This window comes from Podarcis muralis, chromosome 2 (genome assembly GCF_964188315.1).
Source record: "Podarcis muralis chromosome 2, rPodMur119.hap1.1, whole genome shotgun sequence".
NCBI classification, from domain to species: Eukaryota; Metazoa; Chordata; class Lepidosauria; order Squamata; family Lacertidae; genus Podarcis; species Podarcis muralis.
Genome location: NC_135656.1, coordinates 61,030,765 through 61,054,182, shown reverse-complemented (window position 1 = coordinate 61,054,182; position 23,418 = coordinate 61,030,765). Strand labels below are relative to the sequence as shown.

General features: G+C 44.5%; 1 protein-coding gene across 1 annotated transcript in view; it reads left to right on the top strand.

The window, feature by feature from the left end:
• Window positions 1–23,418, top strand: part of ADAMTS2 (ADAM metallopeptidase with thrombospondin type 1 motif 2) — a 209,139-nt gene that overhangs the window by 140,395 nt on the left and 45,326 nt on the right. The window contains exons 5-8 of the mRNA XM_028718223.2: window positions 7,582–7,665; window positions 20,293–20,449; window positions 21,249–21,354; window positions 22,927–23,070. Of these exons, the coding sequence (XP_028574056.2) occupies window positions 7,582–7,665; window positions 20,293–20,449; window positions 21,249–21,354; window positions 22,927–23,070 (491 nt within the window). The remainder of the gene's footprint in view (window positions 1–7,581; window positions 7,666–20,292; window positions 20,450–21,248; window positions 21,355–22,926; window positions 23,071–23,418) is intronic.

The window sequence follows — 23,418 nt, the reverse complement described above, 5'->3', positions numbered from 1 at the left end:
TTAAAGCCAATTAAAAATCCAATTAACAGGAGAACCTCTGCTTCTTAATGGCAGCGTAGGAGGGTTTTCGCCAGGCAAAGTGCTTTTACGCTCAGCGCCTCCCTGCCCCCTGCGTTCTGTGCTAGAGCGAGAGCCAGGTACCGAGACGGACTGTGAGTGAAGCCTGTTCTTCCCTTCCCTGTGAGGTTTTTCCAAGAATGATTTACCCTCTGTCATTCTTGTTTTTCTCTGCCTTCGATCCCCGCAATGTTGTGGGGGCTGCCTCCATGAAGGCAGATAGGAACCGGAAACTAGTACCTAACCTATTGTCAGAGCAGGTCTCCTCCCTCAAACCTGTCCAGTATTCTGAATGGCCTGTCTCTGGCCACTCTGGCCGCCACCTTCTTGACTTCCAAGTGGCTACTCACTTCCATGCTGCCAGTGCCGTGCATCAGCTCTGGCTGCATGAACGCTGTGTTTCATGAGTATTCAAAGGGATCTTTTGGATCCCATCTAGAAACTTCAGCTTGTTTACCTTTGAAATGATCCAAACATTCATTGTTATATGAGAAGGAGGGCACATGCTGAGGAAAGGCTCATTAGACTTCATGGCACCTCAGGCACTGTAGTGCACCTCTGGAAGCTCTGCTCCCCTCCCACCCTTGGCAAGATCTGTCAGCAAGGACTGGGCTGCCCAGTGCCATGGTGAAGAGCGCCATTTTGTCTCCCTTATTCAGGAGTTGGGAAAGCAGAAAAGAGTGTACTTGGGAACAAAATTGGGTGGAACAGTCCCTGTTCCTTGACACTGATAATTAACTACCTGTGTCACTCTGAGTTCATGTTTCTTGAGCATATTAGAAGGCTGGGGGGGGGGATGTTAGGAACTGGATGTCACAGGGGTCCACAAATTCACTTGTCACACTTGCAATGATGAGGATCTCTTTCCCCCGCCCCTCAACAGCTGTGGTGAGGTCCCCTTCTCCTGAGCTTGGAGCTAGAGAGTGGGGTAGCACTCTTTGCATAGCCCATGAACGTGCTCCGAGTGCTCAGTGTGATGTCAAGGTCCTCTCACATCTTGCAGAGAGCAGAGTCACACCTGCATACCGTGAAGGGTCCTGCCATGAAGGCCATCAACAACTTTAGGACCCTCTGGATTTGGATATGGAGATGAGAAGCTAATAAATATATCATGAAACAGAGTTCCTTGCTGGCAATTTTCCAGTTCAGGTTTTGCCTTTGATATGTCAGTGTGAGGTACTAGGTGTGAGAGCGATGCTTTCTCTGGATGATTTAAATGCAGCAGGTTGAAAGAGAGCAGTAGGTCCCAGGTGGTACAAAGGGCAGAAATGTCACTTTTCCCTGCCTAACTGACAATTTCAAGAAAACTCATAAAGTAAATCTAAGCTCAGCTGTGGAAAAGAATCTTATGAGTGCTACACTTGAATGGTTTTTGTGTTTTTTGTAAGCAGAATCATGGTTGCAAGATGGCAAGCTGCCTTATGCTGAGTCAGACCACTGGTCCATGTAGCTCAGTATTCTCTACACTGACTGGCAGCATCTCTCCAGGGTTTCAGGCAAGGGACATTTCCTGTCCTCCATGGAGATGTCTGGAATTGAACGTGAGACCTTCTGTATGCAAAGCCGATGATCTGCCACTGTACTGTGGTCCCAGTTGTGAAAGTGGCTTGAATTCTGATAGCGTAGGCTTAGGGGGTGGTGTTCTCCTGTCTCTTTTAAAATCCCAAAGTACGTTAGAGAATAAGCCCAGTTCATGCATTCAGCAGGCAATAGCCTGGTGGGGGAGGGAGCTACACCTGCCCTTTCCTCTATCACCCAAGCAGTCTCCAGTGTGAACAGGACCCTCCACAGGACCATCAGGCAGAGGCTCATGCTGCAATTAGTCCAGCAGATTCTAAGGTGGAAGGAGCCAACATGGTGCCCTGCCCTGCTGAACTCCAACACTGTGTCTTCCATTGCCATGGCTGCTGGGGCTGCTGGAAGCTGGAGTTCAACAACATCTGGATGGTGCCCCCTCTGCAGCCTTCACTGCTGTGGGCTAAAAGCCTGATCCTTTCCCCTGCTTCAACTCGTGTGACAGGGGCAGAGACTTGTGCCACAGCTGCTGGAGTAGCAGCTGTTGAAGAGCCTTCCAATTCTGCCCTGTCCCCCTGTAACCATCCAAAGCTGCAGCCCTCGCAGAAGTGTCCGGAGTCATGCAGTTCGGCTTCACCTCCCTCAGCGCTCTCCCTCTTGTTTGCTTATTCATCTTTTTCGAACATGCATCCCATGATGGTGCCTTCATAGCTACTGCAGTGCACTCCTTCAATTCCCCAGATGATGGGATGCTATTTGTAATGTTTAGCGTTGCCTGCATCTGCACGTGTCACCCATGCTTGTTATCTTGGGCTGTGCATTGGATGTGGACTGTTTTAAATAGCTCTTGTGGGCAATTGTATATGCACCAGTTTCCTAGCTGGAAAAGGAGCCCCTCCCCCTACGCTTTTTAGAAGCTCTGCAGTTGCGTGGAGAAAACGGCCCTTTCTGCAGCAGGCTTAAAAGCTCTTCATCAAAAAAGTTAAAGTTGGGTAATGTTCTTACCCAATTTCGGTCTCTGTATGTCAGCAGTAGTGCCAGCCTCTGCCACTGTCTCACCCCCCCCCACCTCAGCTGTGCAACATTAGACCCTAAACTGTTTATAGTGCTTTCCCTCATCCCAATTAATCCATTCCACAACCCCCCAGCATACTCCTTTGGCTGCGTTGAACCCATAAAATTTATGTTTACTTGTTAATTTGTATTCCGCCTTTTGTCCAAGGAGGCCAAGACAGTATAAAATGGATTCTTCTCTCTTTATCTTCACAGGTTAGGCTGAGAGATAGCAACTGGCCAAGGTCACCCAATGAGCTTCTTGGCCAAGAGGGGATTTGAACCCGGGTCTCCTCAGCCCCCTAGTCTGACATTCAGATCACTAGTGTGGAGGAATAACAAGGCAGTAGAAGACACTGACTATTTACAGAATTTGGATAACTGATGAATTTTGGGTCTCCTCCCCAGTTTGTCCCCAATTTATATTCACAATGTAAGAAGTTACTGCACAGATTATTGGGTCATCATGCTGTAAACACATGGCGTGATCATGAGACTGCAGTGTTAATGTAAGGCTGGTGAAAACTGTTTATGCACTTAGTGCAGGTTTTCAGAACATTTTTGTACTGTAGCTTGTAGGCAAAAGTTGAGAAGGCCAAAAGCTTGAGGGAGGAACTCAACAAAATATAAACTGGTCATGAAGCCAGCAGAAAGTTTGTGACCTTTCTAAAGCCAACATTACTGTCAAAGAGGAGACAAAGATCCCTCCGATGTTAAAAAGCTTGCTTTGCCAGGACATCTGTTTTGTGGATAATAATAATAATAATAATTTATTATTTATACCCCGCCCATCTGGCTGGGTTTCCCCAGCCACTCTGGGCGGCTTCCAAAAGAATATTAAAATACTGTGATACATCAAACGTTAAAAGCTTCCCTAAACAGGGCTGCCTTCAGATGTCTTCTAAAAGTCTGGTAGTTGTTGTTCTCTTTGACATCTGGTGGGAGGGCGTTCCACAGGGAGGGCGCCACTACCGAGAAGGCCCTCTGCCTGGTTCCCTGTAACTTGGCTTCTCGCAGTGAGGGAACCGCCAGAAGGCCCTCGGTGCTGGACCTCAGTGTCCGGGTAGAACGATGGGGGTGGAGACGCTCCTTCAGGTATACTGGACCGAGGCCGTTTAGGGCTTTAAAGGTCAGCACCAACACTTTGAATTGTGCTCGGAAACGTACTGGGAGCCAATGTAGGTCTTTCAAGACCGGTGTTATATGGTCTCGGCGGCCGTTCCCAGTCACCAGTCTGGCTGCTGCATTCTGGATTAGTTGTAGTTTCCGGGTCACCTTCAAAGGTAGCCCCACGTAGAGCGCATTGCAGTAGTCCAAGCGGGAGATAACCAGAGCATGCACCACTCTGGCGAGGCAGTCCGCGGGCAGATAGGGTCTCAGCCTACGTACCAGATGGAGCTGGTACACAGCTGCCCTGGACACGGATTTAACCTGTGCCTCCATGGACAGCTGTGAGTCCAAAATGACTCCCAGGCTGCGCACCTGGTCCTTCAGGGGCACGGTTACCCCATTCAGGACCAGGGAATCCTCCACACCTGCCCGCCTCCTGTCCCCCAGAAACAGTACTTCTGTCTTGTCAGGATTCAATCTCAATCTGTTTGCCGCCATCCATCCTCCAACCGCCTCCAGACACTCACACAGGACCGTCACCGCCTTCACTGGTTCTGATTTGAAAGAAAGGTAGAGCTGGGTATCATCTGCATACTGATGAACACCCAGCCCAAACCCCCTGATGATCTCTCCCAGCGGCTGCATGTAGATGTTGAAAAGCATAGGGGAGAGGACAGAACCCTGAGGCACCCCACAAGTGAGAGCCCAGGGGTCTGAACACTCATCCCCCACCACCACTTTCTGAACACGGCCCAGGAGGAAGGAGCGGAACCACTGTATGACAGTACCCCCAGCTCCCAGCCCCTCAAGACGGTCCAGAAGGATGTTATGGTCGATGGTATCAAATGCCGCTGAGAGATCCAGCAGAACTAGGAAACAGCTCTCACCTTTGTCCCTAGCCCGCCGGAGATCATCAACCAGTGCGACCAAGGCAGTTTCAGTCCCGTGATGAGGCCTGAATCCCGATTGGAAGGGATCCAAATGGTCCGCTTCTTCCAGGCGTGCCTGGAGTTGTTCAGCAACCACTCGCTCAATCACCTTGCCCAAGAATGGAAGATTTGAGACTGGGCGATAGTTGGCCATCGTGGCCGCATCTAAAGATGGTTTTTTAAGAAGCGGTTTAATAACCGCCTCTTTCAATGGGTCTGGGAAGGTTCCCTCACGGAGGGAAGCATTCACCACCCCACGAAGCCCATCGCCCAGCCCTTCCCGGCTAGCTTTTATAAGCCAGGATGGGCAAGGATCCAGGAGACAGGTGGTTGGTTTCACTCGTCCAAGCAGCCTGTCCACATCCTCGGAGGTAACAGATTGGAATTGATCCCACGCAATTTGACTAGACAGGACTCTAGCACTCTCCCGCCCTGGCCCTGCTCCCACGGTGGCGTCTACCTCTTCCCGAATCTGAGCGACTTTATCTGCAAAAAACTTTGCAAAATCATTGCAGGAGATCATGTGGCCCGTACTGGGCCCCGATGTAGCAGGTGGTTCCGCTAAATTGCGGACCACCTGAAAAAGTCTCCTGCTGCTGTTTTCTGCAGATGCAATAGAGGCGGCGAAGAAGGCCTTCTTCGCCGTCGCTACCGCCACTTGGTAGGCTCGACACTGAGCTCTAACCTGTGTCCGGTCAGCTTCAGAATGGGTCATCCGCCACCGGCGCTCTAGCCGTCTCAACGATTGTTTCATTGCCCTCAGATCCGTGGAAAACCACGGGGCTGTCCGGGCTCCATGCAATCGGAGAGGGCGCTTCGGAGCCAAACAGTCAATAGCCCTGGTTAACTCCACATTCCAGCGGGCCACCAGGGAATCAGCTGAAAGGCCATCAACATGGGATAAAGCATCCCCTACCACTCTCTGGAAGCCATTTGGATCCATTAAGTGGCGGGGGCGGACCATCCGAATCGGTCCCACCTCCCTGCAGAGGGGAAGGGTCGCGGAGAAGTCAAGTTGCACCAGGAAGTGGTCTGACCATGGCACTTCTTTTGTTTCGCTTTTATTTAGTGTCAGAACACCAACATCCATGGAGGTAAACACCAGGTCCAAGGCATGTCCGCGGCTATGGGTTGGGCCAAAGTTATTCAGGGACAGCCCCATGGAGGCCATGCTTTCCACGAAGTCCCGAGCGGCCCCTTGTAAGGTCGTGTCGGCATGGATATTAAAATCCCCTAGGACAACCAAACTAGGTGTCTCCAGGAGAACATCCGCCACGACCTGAAGCAGCTCGGGCAGGGAATCCTTGGTGCAGCGGGGAGGTCGGTACACCAAAAGGAATCCTGTACTGCCCCTATTGCCCAACTTCCAGAACATGCACTCAGAGAACTGGGTCTTCCTAACAGGACGCCTGGTGCAAACTAATGACTTCCTAAAAATCACTGCAACCCCCCCTCCCCGCCCACAAGGCCTGGGTTGCTGTGCGTAAGAGAAACCCGGTGGACAAGCAGCGGCAAGAACAGGCCCATCTGCTTCATCCAACCAAGTCTCTGTTACACAAGCCAGGTCAAATCCTCCATCCATGATCAAGTCATGGATGGCAGTGGTCTTATGAATCATTGACCTGGCATTGCACAGCAGCACCTTCAGGCTATGTGGGTATCCCTTGCTGATTCTAGTATCCGTCCGGACAGGACCAGACCCGGAGGCAGGGATAGTCCTCAGCCTGGCACTCTGAGCTTCTGGGTCTGAACACAATTTAAATTTCCCACAATGCCCCTAGCAATGCAACATTCTAGCTGCTCAGGGTGCTGTCATAGCTACCAGGTAGGTTCTTCAGCACACACTGGTAGAGAAGGGGGCCAACCAGATAACACTATGCTCCACCCTTACCCCCCAATACGTGCCATGAGCAGGGCAGTATGCACCAGCCTTAAATCAGCTTATATCCAAGTATTCTGCCCTTTACTTGCTTGTGGATCCTGCCCTTCCTCCAAGAACCCCAAATGGTTATCTCATTTAAATCTTGTGAGGAAGGTTAACCTGAGAGAGGGCAGCTGCCCAAGGTCACCCAGTGAGTTTCCTGGCTGCTATTCAAACCCTGGTCTCTCCAGCCCAGCACACACTTTCAGGAATGCACATTGGTTTGTGATCCAGTGCCCAGTTCAAAATTCACTGAGCTGCCATTTTTGTCTGCAACAAAACATTCTAGTCCTTTGCTGATGTGGATTGCTGCAGTGCACGAATGCGGGTCGCCTTCTTCCTGCAGCCTTCTCTGCACATTATTCTTATTACCTTGATTTGGTTTGCAGACTCTAATGAAGTGTTTCATTTTTTGACGTTTGTTTCCATAGGCCCATCTGTTGTTGTCTTGTATGCGCTCTGCAGACTTTAGCTTGGGAAGGATATCTCTTAGTGTTCTGCTATGGCTGATAGAAGGCATAATCCTGTTTACCAGGCACAGCAGAATGCCTTCCTTCCAACAAATTGACTTCCTTTGGTGTCATTTCTGCAGCTTGGCACACTTCAATTGCTCTGGCCAAAGCGAGAGCTTGAAATTCTACCACTTGGGCTCTCCGTTTGCAATCTTATACCCTACCTCCACCCAAGACAATTTGATCCCTTAGTCAGCAGGCCTCCCAAAGTTGCATGTCTGAAATCACATTTTTTTTTAAAGCCTAAAAGGATTCTTTCTTTCTTGAAAGAAAAATTTGTCTCTTAAAAACCTCCCCCCCCCCCTTGGCATGCAGTGTTTCTTAAGCTTGTCGACCACAATATCATGTTTAGCCAATGGTGAGGGATGGTGCAAGCTGTAATCTAACAACATCTGGAGACCCAAGGTTGAAGGATGCTGTTTTAGGCTATTTCAGTCCTGTTATCATATGGAATCATAATTAATGCTTTTATGTCCTCTTGCAGGTTAATGAAATCTATCACGATGAGTCCTTAGGTGCCCAAATTAATGTTGTCCTGGTGAGAATGATCATGCTGAGCCATGGGAAAGTAAGTATAATTTAAATGATCAGTTCAAATGTCCTACAGTATTTTATCTTTTTAAACCATGTCTTGCAATTCTCTTGTGGCCTATACTGCTTGTTTTTGTGAATAAGTTTAGTAGCAAAGTAATCATATTTAATCAAACACAAGAAGGAATCTTGAGGCACTGCAAAGAATGAGAGAGAAAAGAGTGCAGCACTCATTTCGGAGAGATGCTACCTTACTAGGGGGACTCAGCAAATTGCATTTGTATGCCCCTCAGAGAGATTTTCACTGAAACTTGTTGGGCAATTAATTTTTTTATTAAAGTTCTAGTAGCACTTTTGTGGGGCATATTTAGTCTTTATTGTGGAAGAAGATTTTGTTGACTTTCCCCCTTCATTTCTTAAAAATATATATCAAAACTATAGGGGGGTTGTGCCAGTGGCTTCATATAAAAGGTGAGTTTCAAGGAGGGATTGGAAGGAAGGCAGTCAGTCGCTCACAGAGTCAGATATGTAAGGAGGCCTGGAACAATATGGTTGTGACTGATGCTGAAAACAGAGACTTGAGAAAAGCAGCTGCAGGTTTCTGCTGGGACCTGGACTGAGATTAATATCACAGTCTCTGCATGCTGCTGCTGCATTCCTACACTCCCTACTTATTGTCTACATTTGTACATAAGCAGATATTTTAGCAATTCAGCATACATTTCCAGAGTTCTCTCCTCCAAAGGAAGCTGAGCACTGCTCCAGATCTCATGGAGATGCTGAGGTCTCCCAGCCATATTGTTTAATTGAATTCACCAAGAGAATGCTTATTATCACATAATCCCACCACCCAGTGGAGACTACCTGTGCTTTTGTAGAAACTCACTGTGTACTGGGCAAGATTCATGGGATAAGTACGATACAGCTAGGAGTGGGAGAAGGGAATAAATTCACCCTGAGGATGAGCATCCCTTTACTTCTGCTTTTGCATATGCAAGCAAAACTATAGAACTGTACTCAACTAAGGTCTACCCAGAGACATTAATGAACCTAAATTAGCTGAGTCTGTTAACATCATCAGGTCTACTCACTAGGACTGGCATAGGATGCAACCTGTTTCTCAAACTGAACATGCTACAGTATTATAGCATCCCTAATCTTGACCAGCTTGGATCACACAAAGGTTGATCTGAATCTCATTCAGTTCAGGGAAAGGAAAACAAAATATGAGTAAAACAACACTTACGTTACCAATTAATTATCACTGATTATCAATAAAAATAAAAATACTAAATAAGCAATCACAATAAACACATCTTTGATCAGCAGCTGTCAAGAATGTATGAAAGGATATGCTACTTTTTTGAGTTTTTTATTAAGAAAATTGTTTTATTTCATACAATGCACCCTGTGATGTTGAGGATAACTTGAACAGTACTGTATGTTGCATAGCAACTAGTTTCTCAATGGCTTGGAGATTTCTTAACAAACCATTTTCTTCAGTATTTGTTTCTAATATTACCTGGCACAGTAAAACAAATGCATAAGTAAATTCAAACTCATAGCTCAGAAAAATATAGTTACTTGAAATTTCATTATTTAAGAAAATTGACCAAACAGGTATAGTTGTTCAAAGATCTCTATTATGGTAATTTGAAAGTATGTAGTGAATTTAAACTGAAATTGAGGCAAGCCTGATTGAATGGTTCTGTTATCCAACACTAACTAGTACATAGCTGAAGATTACAGATGGCATGATACAATATAGAATATTTAAAAATATTGTTTTTAAGCCAAAGGTGGTGATAATGCATTGTTGCAACAATGTTCCATTCTTCCAAATGCTATATAAATATGATCTTCCTTATTGGTCCACAGCATTTACATAATGCATTAGTTTGAAAACATCCTGAAGTTTCAATGGTTCCTTTTTTGCCCAGTCTTGAAGGGTTTATAGTATAATTTGTATAAATATTATACAATACCACAATGAAATGTGGAGGGTTTGGATTGTGTGGCAAAATGCACTGGTGGTCATTGGGACAATGTCAAGATGACCTTCCAGGGTTCTAGAACTGGCCACCCTTTCTCTAGCGTTAACTTCTGGCATAGTCAGATTTGTTTCAGCTTAGAATGGCAGCTTTAGTGATGCCTTCAGGGTTGGAGATCACGGCAGGAGCTTGTTTTTCCATATCTGTTTATTCTTGTGATTTTTTGATTTTTTTAAAAAACACCTTTGATAATCCATATTGTTCATTGCAAGATGTATGTTACCCGAAACAGAGACGAACCAAATGTTGAGAGACGATTTTCTCCTTTAGACTGTGATGCAGTTCCAAGGAAGGCAGCTGTAAGATTTCATGAAATTATTTTTAATGCAACTTTGAGTAGTTGTCTCCCCCGCCCCACAAGTTCACTGATTCCAGCAAAATGTGTGTTATGGTGGATTTTGGAGAGGAACAAAATAGCCAAGCTGGCCAAGCTGGAGTGCAGCATTTTGCTGTGATCCAACGTCAACCCCCCACCCCTAAATCTTCAGGTTTTTCGTGTAAGGGATTATGGGTGCATTAGGGACAGGTGTGGGTGAGAATTAGGAATGTCAAGAGGCAGACATTTCTGTCCCATCCTGTGTTTGTCGCAATCAGCTCCGCTTCAGTTCTGCTATGGTTTGGATTCCACTAAAACCTTCATCATTCACTTTGTTATTGACTGCATAATTCAATGCATTTTAATGGAAGGGAAATGTCAAAAACAAGGCAGAGAATGACATAATTATTTATGTAACTTTCACAGACTAAGAAAACAATCTGTGATACTGAACTGGAACGCTAGTTGTCTTCATTTGTACAATTTTTGTTTCTGTTCTTGGGTGAGCAAGCAAATTGTGGTGATTTCTGCTCACATTTCCATTTCTGATGAAATAATCTGACGTCCCAAGTGCGAATAAAGTTCATCTCCAGTCAGTGAGGGGCTGTTGGGTCCATTGCTCAGCATGTCATCCTTAAGTTGTATCCCTTCCCTTTGCATTCTTCAGGTCATCTCTTTTTCCTCAGCCAGTTCTCCACAGGTGCTTGCCAGTTCCCTGTCATTCATACCACTTGACATCTTCCCCAAATCTCCAGTGGAATCATTTTCCGCATCTTTCTTCCTAGCCATCTTCCAGCCACTCTCTTAATCCGTTTCCAATCAGAAGTGAAAGCTGGAATTTTGTATCTGTGAGGAAAGAATCCTGGGGCCGGCCATTATTCCCATTAGCGGAAAGAGGGAGAGAAGCTCTCTCTCTAGAGCCAGATTTCAAAGCATGATGCAGATGCCCTCAGAAACAGAACTGGAATTCAGGACATACTTTAGAGTAGAAGTGTAATGTAGTCCTTACAGCTACATATTACACACTCACTTCCCTTCACCCCAGTTGTAAATGGTAAATTATTTCCCTTTTTTATGAGATTGACAGTGTGCCATGTTTTCTTCCCCTTGCTCCCACCCCAAATTACATTGCTTGTCAGTCGCTGCATCATCTAATATTTTATTGCTGATATAACGTTTCGGCTTGAGCGTTATACTTATATTACAGTATTAGAGGGGAAATCTAATAAGCCACTGCCATGAAATAAAGCTCACAATCCTTTAAACCCAAAATGACACTTTTCTGATTGTGTTTGTTATTGTTGTGAGATCTGTTACCATGGGTTCCAGATGCTTTGTTTTTCTTTCCTTGTTCTTTTCTTTTCATAATAACTTGCCTAGTTCATATGACAGAGGGAAATAATCAAATAAGCCAAGTAAACAATTTGGAGGAAAATATTTTGAAAAGAACTAGTGCCCTTAGTCATTTCTGATGGCAAATGAACACATTGTTTTATTGTCTCAAACTTGGGTGCTATGTTGCTCTTCAATTTGACTATCAACAGTATTATCAATGCTCTTTTTAAAATCTAACAAGATGAGTATTTTATCCCCGGGAAGTTTCCATGTATTCTCAAGGATGGCATAGAATTGTCAGAAGTTACAGCTGGAGCACCACCTAATGGATACGTTTTGAAAGTCTCCCTTTCAAGCTAAAACAAAGGCATCTAAAGGACTTCCAATTGCTTTCTGGAACTAGCTGCCCACAGCTGCCAGCAATGAATAACCATATATCCTTGAGAGTGAACTTATCATTTGAGTGGGAATTTTTATGTAGGCAAAAAGGGATGCCAGCAGACCCATGGAAATTCCAGAATATATGGGGGGGGGGACCCTAGAGGAGGGTGGAGGGGACTTCATATACAGCTCAATGTGGACTAAGCATGCCCAGTGGGCACAGAATGCTAACGTACTGGAGGGGCCAGAAAACTGGGTGAGGGGAAATGGAGTGGAGTATGCTGGAATGGAGTATAGCTGGCTAGCTGGAACAAAACAGCAGCACTAAACAGGATCCTACCCATCACATCCCATTCTTCTAATGCCCAGTTCAATTCAAAAGTTGGGGGGGGGGGAACACCTTCACTTTAAAAATTGAATATTTGTTTTTTAAAAATTTCACCATGCTTCTCAGCAGTGCTCCCCCAAGCAATAAGAATTTTGCTTTAAAAATTTGCTTTAAAAACATTAAAAACAATAAATAGCAGAGAATAATGAAAGCATGCCTTATCTAAGTGCCAGGCAACCACACCCAGCAAGAGAAAGGGCTATTTTAAATAGGATGGCATTCACCATGGTCCAAAATGATTGCAGTGAGTTAGGAAGACAAGCCTGCCTGCACTCTGCAGGGAGTTAGAAGTTCCTGCCTTATTCGCCACCCTTTGGACCTGCGGTAAAGCCGAAACTCTCTCAACAGAGCTTTTTAAGGTCACTTCTGTGTGAGGCCTACACAGATGAAGATGTTCCTTTGCCATAACTAGCTGTAGTGCCTGTAGCAGTAGAACCTAGTAAGATACCCTGCTTCTTTTCAGCCAGTGCTTAAGAAACCTCAGTTCTTTCTTCTGAGGAAATATATCTGAATACTAAAATGCTTTATTTTAAATCTATGGTTTTGGGACAGAGACATCAGCGAGCAGAGTAGCAATGCTTTTCATGAAGAAGGTCCCAAATTCAAAACTTGGCACCTTCAGCTGAAAGGATCAGGCCATAGAAAGGAAGGCTTCTGCCTCAGACCTTGAAGAGCTGTTGTCAATCAACTAGCCCTGTGATCTGGTATAAGCCAGTTACCTGCATTGCCAAGGGGACAGAGTCTTGCCACAGAGCAAGACTCCGTCCCTTTTACAATTACAATATACTTGCCGTGACATGAGTTTCTATTGATCTAAGAATCCCGCGGATCAGGAGGGAGGGAAATATACTCACATTTATTTCCCCAGTATGATGGGATGCAGTAACCCATCAAGATTTTATAGATTATTACATTTTTGAACCAGTATTTCTTCAGAAACCTCAGCATGGTGCTGGTGACTCAGACCAGTGTTTTCCATTGTATCTGGAATCCTTCTCCTGACAGTAATTGGTTCCAGATGCTTTAGAGGAAGGAAAATAACAGTACAGGGCACTAGAGCAATCCCAGACTCTGTTGTTCATACCCAAATATCATTTAATCTAATGTTTTGGGTCACACTCAGCAAAGCAATGTGTTCCGTTGACTGCATAAGAACCGTTGAACAATTGATGTTTCGAGGATGTTTAAACCCACGTTTAGATGTTTCCTGACAAATAGCTGGGAGCAGATGAGGTGCACTCTTCATAGATTATTGACCTCCCCATAGGCAACTGTTTGCTCGCTGTGAGAACAGGATGCTGGACTACGTGGGCCATTGGCCTCATATGACAGACTCCTCTGATGTTCTTTTCTAGAACTCCTTGTGCATATAGGAGAAGCTCCAGGGTGCTTCTCCGAGGTTAGCATTAGTGCCACGTTAACATATGCAATGTATGTATGGAGTTATCCCTGGTGTTAGAATCATAGAATTGTAGAGTTGGAAGGGACCCCAGAGCGTCATCTAGTCCAACCCCCTACAATGCAGGAAATGCAGAAGACCTTCCTAGCTGGACCACATCCAGACTGTCGCTATGTTTCTATTTATTACATTGATATACCACTTTTTCCTTCGAGGTCTTCAAGGTGGGTCACATGGTTCTCCCCAACCCATTTGATCCTCACAACCCAGCAAAGTAGGCTAGGCTGAGAGAGAGTGACTGGCCCAATGCCACCCAGTGAGCTTGATGGCTGAGCGGGGATTTGAACCGTGGTCTCCCAGGTCACAGCCCAACATCCTGGGTGGGATTCATTGCTGTTTCTCAACGAGCCTAATTTATTCATTCAATTATCAGGAAAGTGATGGGGAAATGTGTGGGGTTACAGTTGCTTGAATGCAACATTGTATAATGCTATCTAAACAAATCAGAGTGAATACTCAGTAAACCACCGATGTAGTATAGTATCCTTGCAAACTTTGTGCAAACAAAACAGGACAAATGCTCAAGAATGATGTCTGTAAACAACCTGGTATTTCTGCAAGTGTATTGCAGTGTAGTATTGCCTGGAACGGACAATGGCTGCAATCCTAAGCACACGCGCTAGGGAGCATAAGAAGAGCCTGCTGGATCAGGCCAGTCTCAGTCTCACAGTGATCAACCAGATGGCCTGTTAAAAAATAAACTTTAGCAATTCCATTGGACCTAGTGGGATTCAAGCAGATAACTCCAGACAAACGGATACCAGCAATTTCTGTTTTCACAAGAAAGTCTTAAGCATGTATACTCAGAAACCTGACTGAGGTCAGTCAAACTTACTGCTAGGTGGAAGGTGGATGTCAACAGGATTGCAGCCTAAATAAATGCTAATGCCGTCTTCATTTTTTTGCCAACAACAGAACCTGTTCCTTTTCTCTTCTTTTTGCCAGAATTAAAAGGTTCCAGATAGTATACAGTCGTACCTCGGGTTACAGACGCTTCAGGTTGCGTTTTTTCAGGTTACGGACCGCTGAAACCCGGAAGTACCAGAATGGGTTACTTCCGGGTTTTGGAGGTCACGCATGCGCAGAAGCGCCGAATCGGATCATGTTCGCAACCCTAGCGTCCACTGTATACTGTAATCCAAAATGCTGTAAGAACATCTTAAACATCATTGAATGCCACAGGATAGATTTCAATCTGTATTCCCTGCCCAACCCCCAAAAGTATGGTTCTGCTCACCACCAAAACTGGCAGTTCATTTGTATCTGTGCAAGCTCATTTGTAAGGGCGTTGGGAAGCTTCCTGAATAACAATTCGTTACATGTGGTATAGCTGCGTGAGACAACACAGATCAACCAAGCTGTTTTCAACTAGAGACAGCTGGCTGAGATTTTTTCAGATGTAGTGATGGAGACATTCTTCAAAGCCAGAAGAAATTTTGAAATATATCTTGCCAGGGCAAAAGTAACAAACAAACAAAAACAGTTGCTTGTTGTCCTGCAGTTTATGCTTAGCACTGGAAACCATCTTGTAGCAGCAACCAAATATATATATGGGTGGGTGGGTGGGTGTTGAACTCCCCCATGGAAGCAGATACTAGGATTCATGTGCTAATCATAGTTGTCATGCTGGGGAAATAAATAAGAGATAGATGCCAGCCAGGGTAGCTGGTGATGGGATACTGTAGTTGTTTCTGGTGCACAGTCAGGGTTATCATCTTCTGAACAAAGGAGGTTCCTCAGATCTGTACCATTTTCTACTATTGCAATATTATTATTTTTTGGCATCTCCGACAACATTGCAAATGGCTCCAGATTCTAATTTCACTGGGGAACCTGTGCCTGCTAGATGTTGAAGGACTACAATTCCCTGACCGTTGGTCACATTGGCTAGGGCTGCTGCGGGTTTGGCACCTGAAGGACCAGACACCCCTCACCTCTGGTGTAAGGGATAAGGGATCCAGACAGTTGCATCATGTGATGCACTTCCAGATTTTGGGAAGGTTTAAATGTTGTAAGAAACAGCCAGTAGAACATTGCAAAAGGTTGGAAATGCCAGTGTCCAGTGCCAGGCCTTATATTAATTCTCCCAACTGCAAGTTTTCGCTCCCTCTGTACAGTACAAGAGTATTTGGGGTGGGAATGTATCCTTTGTTTCTTAACAAAATATATACCTTTCCCCTTCCACTTCATTCACAGGACAGCTTACAAGAAGTATATATATATATATATATATATATATATATATATATATATATATATATATATTTGCTTTCGTAGATTTTCACGGGTACAGGAATGCAGGTTTTGGTGTCCTCGGGTATCTTCCCGTGTAAAAGTTGGGGTGTCTAGGCGACGTTTCGACGAGGTCTCACTCATCATCTTCAGGCTGGTGCTTTCGGCTTCTTGTTGCTGGAACAGAGCAGGATCTCAGTGTTTGAGTTCCTATAAATACTGTTGAGGAGGTGTGGCCTCCAATGTTCTAGGCAGAGAGGAAGTTCCCAGGCTAGTGTATATATATATATATATATATATATACACTTGCAGGTTTTGGTGTCCTCGGGTGTCTTCCCGTGTAAAAGTTGGGGTGTCTAGGCGACGTTTCGACGAGGTCTCACTCGTCATCTTCAGGCTGGTGCTTTCGGCTTCTTGTTACTGGAACAGAGCAGGATCTCAGTGTTTGAGTTCCTATAAATACTGTTGAGGGGTGTGGTGTATAGCCTCCAATGTTCTGGGCAGAGAGCAACTAATCCACACCTAATGACCCACCTAAGTGGTACTCAGGATATCACTCAAGAAATCACTCAAGATATCCCTCAAGCAATTAAGGAACAAAAGAAGAAAAGGCACACTAGCCTGGGAACTTCCTCTCTGCCCAGAACATTGGAGGCTATACACCACACCCCTCAACAGTATTTATAGGAACTCAAACACTGAGATCCTGCTCTGTTCCAGTAACAAGAAGCCGAAAGCACCAGCCTGAAGATGACGAGTGAGACCTCGTCGAAACGTCGCCTAGACACCCCAACTTTTACACGGGAAGACACCCGAGGACACCAAAACCTGCATTCCTGTACCCGTGAAAATCTACGAAAGCATATATACACTTATATATATATATACACACACACACATATATATATATATATATATGCAGGTTTTGGTGTCCTCGGGTGTCTTCCCGTGTAAAAGTTGGGGTGTCTAGGCGACGTTTCGACGAGGTCTCACTCGTCATCTTCAGGCTGGTGCTTTCGGCTTCTTGTTACTGGAACAGAGCAGGATCTCAGTGTTTGAGTTCCTATAAATACTGTTGAGGGGTGTGGTGTATAGCCTCCAATGTTCTGGGCAGAGAGGAAGTTCCCAGGCTAGTGTGCCTTTTCTTCTTTTGTTCCTTAATTGCTTGAGGGATATCTTGAGTGATTTCTTGAGTGATATCCTGAGTACCACTTAGGTGGGTCATTAGGTATGGATTAGTTGCTAAAGCCTTTGTGTCTTGACCTCTTGAACTTTGTGAAGAGTTTTTCTGAGAAGATGGCTGTACTGCATTTAGTTGTGCTCTGGCTTGGCTTCGTGTATAGGGGCGAGCTGTGGTTTTGTGGCCTGTGCCAGCCAGATCTGTGTAGGGATTGCAGGGGGGTGCAGCATCCGGAGGTGCCACCATGGTTTGGCTACTGGATGGTGTCTGTAATTTATCTGTGGAGAGGGTCTGGGTTTGGGTCTGGTGTGGTTGATTGGTGATGGCGTTCTGTGTGCCTCTGGATCTGGTGTCAGTTTTTGTGGGGAGGGCTAATTTCCAGATGTCTGGCAAGCGGGATGTGTCGTCACGCTTGTTCATGTTGTGAGGGTGTTTCTCTATCTCGATGGCTTCCATGATTATTCTCTTGTGGTGATGTTCCATGTTAGAGAGCAATTTGGAATCTGCAAAATTAATTTCGTGTCCTGTTTCTTTCATGTGTTGGAAAAGAGAGGAAGTTTTTTCTTCTTTTTTGACGGCATTCTTGTGTTCTGCGATACGTGCATTTATTCGTCTGTTTGTTTGTCCAATGTACGTGGCTGGGCAGACTTTGCAGGGTATTTCATAGATAAAATCCAGTTGGAAAACCAAGGGGTCTATGAAATACCCTGCAAAGTCTGCCCAGCCACGTACATTGGACAAACAAACAGACGAATAAATGCACGTATCGCAGAACACAAGAATGCCGTCAAAAAAGAAGAAAAAACTTCCTCTCTTTTCCAACACATGAAAGAAACAGGACACGAAATTAATTTTGCAGATTCCAAATTGCTCTCTAACATGGAACATCACCACAAGAGAATAATCATGGAAGCCATCGAGATAGAGAAACACCCTCACAACATGAACAAGCGTGACGACACATCCCGCTTGCCAGACATCTGGAAATTAGCCCTCCCCACAAAAACTGACACCAGATCCAGAGGCACACAGAACGCCATCACCAATCAACCACACCAGACCCAAACCCAGACCCTCTCCACAGATAAATTACAGACACCATCCAGTAGCCAAACCATGGTGGCACCTCCGGATGCTGCACCCCCCTGCAATCCCTACACAGATCTGGCTGGCACAGGCCACAAAACCACAGCTCGCCCCTATACACGAAGCCAAGCCAGAGCACAACTAAATGCAGTACAGCCATCTTCTCAGAAAAACTCTTCACAAAGTTCAAGAGGTCAAGACACAAAGGCTTTAGCAACTAATCCATACCTAATGACCCACCTAAGTGGTACTCAGGATATCACTCAAGAAATCACTCAAGATATCCCTCAAGCAATTAAGGAACAAAAGAAGAAAAGGCACACTAGCCTGGGAACTTCCTCTCTGCCCAGAACATTGGAGGCTATACACCACACCCCTCAACAGTATTTATAGGAACTCAAACACTGAGATCCTGCTCTGTTCCAGTAACAAGAAGCCGAAAGCACCAGCCTGAAGATGACGAGTGAGACCTCGTCGAAACGTCGCCTAGACACCCCAACTTTTACACGGGAAGACACCCGAGGACACCAAAACCTGCATTCCTATACCCGTGAAAATCTACGAAAGCATATATATATATATATATATATATATATATATATATATATTCAGATTCAGTTTCATACACAATCAACCACCCATTTATATATCATCAACTTTCTTTAATTATTCCATAGCTTATCATATTATATTGGTATGTTTGAAAATTAATGTGCCAAGTAGTCACACAGTTTTATGCCCCTGTGAGTTGGTATACTCAGCATTTATTTACAATATGATTATTCCTCAGTCTTCAGCTGAATGAGAGCTGCTTGCACGGTCAAAACTGGGTCACATTAGTGGTACGGCGAAATTTTTGTGAATAGATGGGTCTGTCATTGAATGTTAGAGGTTTAGACCCAATTGCCATTTGCTCCGATTCAGCGGTAAAACACAGGTTTTCTCAGGAAAAGCACTGAGGCAAAAACAAACAAACCCACATATACACACAAAAAACTAGGCTTGGAAACAGAGCTTTAAATCCCAGATCTCTGCCTGGAAAGTGCAGGGCAACGGGAAATCTGGATGAGCCATCAGTTGCATACAAGACAGCTTGACCAATCGGTTTGGTTTTCAGATCAAATTATGGTACTTACACAAACATCAGTCTTTGAAATTTGGAGCACAGCTCCTTGTGGGGAGACTACTGTCACTCCTACCAATATCAATAAGGAGTAATTCTATGGTGGTTCTTTTCTTTGATTAGTTTATCATGGCCAAATAAGGCTGTTTCACACAAAGGAATACCTATCATAATTTCTACATTACCAGGAATTTTACATGTAACTGTTGAATTATAAAACAGATTAGGTTATGATGGGGACTAATTTGGATAATCGATTATGCTTATATTAAATTGGGGCAGGGGGACAGAATTTATGCAGAATTACTCCTTTTTCATTTTGATAGGTGCAGTTAGAGGATGGGCATCACAAATCTAGCCTGCAAGTCTCCTGCACACCCTGCCTTAGGGCAGCTTCTTACGTACAGTATAGACCCCCCGAGTATAAAATTGTATATATTCACATTTCATCATTTTTTGAAGTGTTAAATAAATGCCATATTTAACACTTGTGATACAAGCAATAAATAAAAGATGCCTGTGGCTTTCACAGCTGATTCGGCATTTATGTATTTTAATTTTCCAGCATTGGGTACAAAACATTGCATAAGAAGCTGTTCTTTGTCCCATATTACTTTGTCTAGCAAAGCAGCCAAAATACAATATTCATTTGATGTGGTCCCTTCTTTAAAATGTTTGGCAATTCAGAGCTTTAAAAAAAAAGCACTGCACTTTTTTTGGTATGTTAAATCCCACTTGACTTCATAGACATGAGATGCCTTTGTCAAAACGCATCTAAAATGGAAGATTTATGTTTCCTTTGTGTAAGATCAACTCCAATTCTGTCTTCTTGTGAGATAAGTAACCACCACTGTAAAAGGGAACAAATTACTTTTATCCATAAATAAGTGGGCTTAAGACTAAGGCCTTTTTTTGTGGTTGTACCATTACCATAATGGATTGGTAATTCCGTGCTGAAGTGAACACATATATTCTAGAGGCTCTGGGCTAAGACAGGCTAGCTAAAAAACAAATTGTAACTCTGTTACTCTCTCTCTCTCTCTCTCTCTCTCTCTCTCTCTCTCTCTCTCTCTCTCTTTCTTTCTTTCTTTCTTTCTTTCTTTCTTGATCTAGTCCACAAGTTTGATTGAGATCGGTAACCCTTCTCAAAGTTTAGAGAATGTGTGTCGCTGGGCCTACTTACAACAGAAACCTGATACTGGGCATGCAGAATATCATGACCACGCAATATTTCTCACTAGACAGGATTTTGGCCCCTCTGGTATGCAAGGTAAGTTCCATGCTGAAGGGCAGCCCATCACACAAAAGGTATGGCTCCCAGATCATGCTTCTCTCACCCTCGTATCTTTTAGCACCATCTGATATTTGGCCTTAAAGGGGAAATTTAGCCCATTGCTATTTCTCTGCTGTTGTTTGTTTCTGACTTCTTTAATCCATATTTGTTTTTCAGCTTCAAAGGCATTTGAGGGATATTTTCTTTTAAATCTTAACCAAACCAAAGAAGTCTTACAAGTTAGCAGACTAGCCAAAATACAGTGCAAGTGCTTTTGGAAACAGCCAAGATTTCTCAGTTGGAAAGCATGAATAGTTCTTCAAATATAACTCTGACTGAAGAACCCATTTCACACTCAAGAATTTCCAAAAGTACTGGGCTTAGAGTGCCTAGTTATTTCTCTAGGGAGCCTTAAAAAAAAACCAGCAACATGATTTTAAAATTGTAGCTCATCGTTGCTTTTTCCTCTTTCCCAAACCTACACTAGGATTTAATGGGGCCATTCAGTTAACCACAGACCAAGGGTAGCCAACATTGTATCTTGTAGATCAGGGATGTCCAGCAGGTCGATCTGGATCGGCTGGTCGATCCCTGGGAGGTTCCGGTCAATTGCTGTCAATTGTGGGCTCCTTTTGCCTAAGAGCATCTGCCCCCGCCCTCTCGCCCCCCCCCCCAGTGTTTTCCTCTATTTCCCACTTATTTAAATAAGACACCTTCTGGAATGCTTACTACTGATTGGCATACTTAAAGAGTTCTTTTACATGCATCCTTTCATATCTCACATTCTCCCTAACAGGCTATGCTCCAGTTACTGGCATGTGTCATCCAGTCCGAAGTTGCACACTGAACCATGAAGATGGCTTCTCTTCAGCCTTTGTTGTAGCCCATGAAACTGGACACGTGTAAGTAGCACTTATGTGTGGTATATGGCTCCATACATGCACCATTCATCCACTAGAGATTTGCCTTTAGGATTGGCTTGCGCAACTGGATCAAACCAAATACCTCCCACCGTGCATGAATGGCATCCTGCCAGTGGCCTCTTAAACTTTCTCATTATTCTTATTTGCCCACAATGGCAGACACTGGAAGGCTGGGCCTACAATATGTAGACTCAGTTCAGTTTGGTGGATGACAGGTTCTTTAGATTTATTTCCTTACCTTGGAATGGGCATGTGATCGCAGCTTACCAAACCACTTCTCCTGCACAACAAACATGTTAATGTTTGTTCCAAGGGATCTTGTGTGAGAACAGTGCCCGATGGATGAAACCTGATGCCATTAGGCGGGAAGGTAGTAGTAAATCCTCATTTTTAATCCTGAATGAAATGCCTTCAGCATCTCAATAGAATAAGGACTCTCAGAGATGCATTTTCCCTCAACCCTTTCTATTAGACTAGGATAGCCTGTGGACGCTTTTCTGTTTCTTCTCTTAGTTATTACTGAGGACTTTCCTGTCCTCTTAAGAATCTACACATGATTTGGCTCTCTATATCTTTGATGCATTTCTTTTCATTTATTCCTGAACCTTCCTCTAAAAAGAACATGGAGGGAAATGAAAGGTCATTTCTCTGACAGGGGAATGAGATATTGCTTCACAGTGTATGTCTGCAGTGTTGTGGTGGAATGATAAATCCTCTTTAAGAAGTCCCCAACTTCATCCAAATTTTGTTCGTTGACAAATGGGCCTAATGACCGGTCAAGAGCACTGTAGCACTCCTCAAGCTGTGTGGGTGTGGACCTGATTAGTGCCTGGGTGGGAGGTCATTGATAGGCCATGTAAGCTGCTCTTAGCTTCTCAAAGAAAGAGTAGAATGTAAGAAAAAATTAAATGAAACATGATGGGAAAAGTAATTAAGGACAGACTTCAGAAGTTGGACATGAGCCAGCATAACAGTGGGGCTGCTCAAAAGCTAATTTAATCATAGGCTGCATTATCAGAAGGGTGTGGGCCCCAGGTATATGCATGCTACAGTATAGTCTGCAGGAATATGGTGAGCAGGTCTGGGTCTGGTCAGTCTCTGGGTGTGTGACAATATGGGACCCTTGCCATGATGGAAGAAGGACAGGATGTAAATGTAATAAAATTAAAATACTTCCACTGTATTCTGTACTAGTGAGGTTGCATCTGGAATGTTGTGTCTTGTTATGCGTGCCATATTTTAAGATAGACATGGAAAAACTGGAGCATGGCGAGAGGAAGGCAGCCAGGAAGCTGGCCAGGTGATGCTGCTACCTTGTTCACCATCCCAGTACATAGAAGTGCCTGGAGGCCAGATTCATGGCAGCTGCTCCTTGCTTCCTGCTGCTGCTCCTGAGCTTTGTCTCCATTTACAGGCTTGCCAGGGATGCTGGTAGTCGTATCCTTTATTGCAGATCCTGGTTCCAGGTTTCTTTCCAACTCCACCATTCTATTAAAACGATAAGGAGTAAGACTTCTTTAACAGGCTTTGTTGTGCTACCTTTTCCTCTAGTTTAGGCATGGAACATGATGGCCAAGGAAACAGGTGCGGGGACGAAGTCCGGATGGGAAGCATAATGGCCCCTCTTGTGCAGGCTGCCTTCCACCGCTTCCACTGGTCTCGATGCAGTCAGCAGGAGTTGACCCGATACCTCCAGTGAGTATACTGATGAAGTGGGAACCTATGAGGTTGTGAGTGAAATTCTAAGCGCAGTGTTTATAGACCACCATTCAATCGAGTCTTGGGTTTTTAAAAAAGAAAACAATCTTGCTAGGAATATGGGAGCTATCTTTGGTTGGGGGAGGGGTGTAAGAGCTATAAAATAAATAAATGCTGCAGTCTTAACCCCACTTGACTTGGGAGTAAGCTTCATTGAACTCAATGGAATGCACATCAGAGTAGACCTGGATAGGCATGTGCTGTAAATTTTTGTACATGGGGCAACAATGCAAAAAAAGAAAAAGAAAAAAAGGATTTTCTCAGAGTTCAGCACCAGCTTTTTCT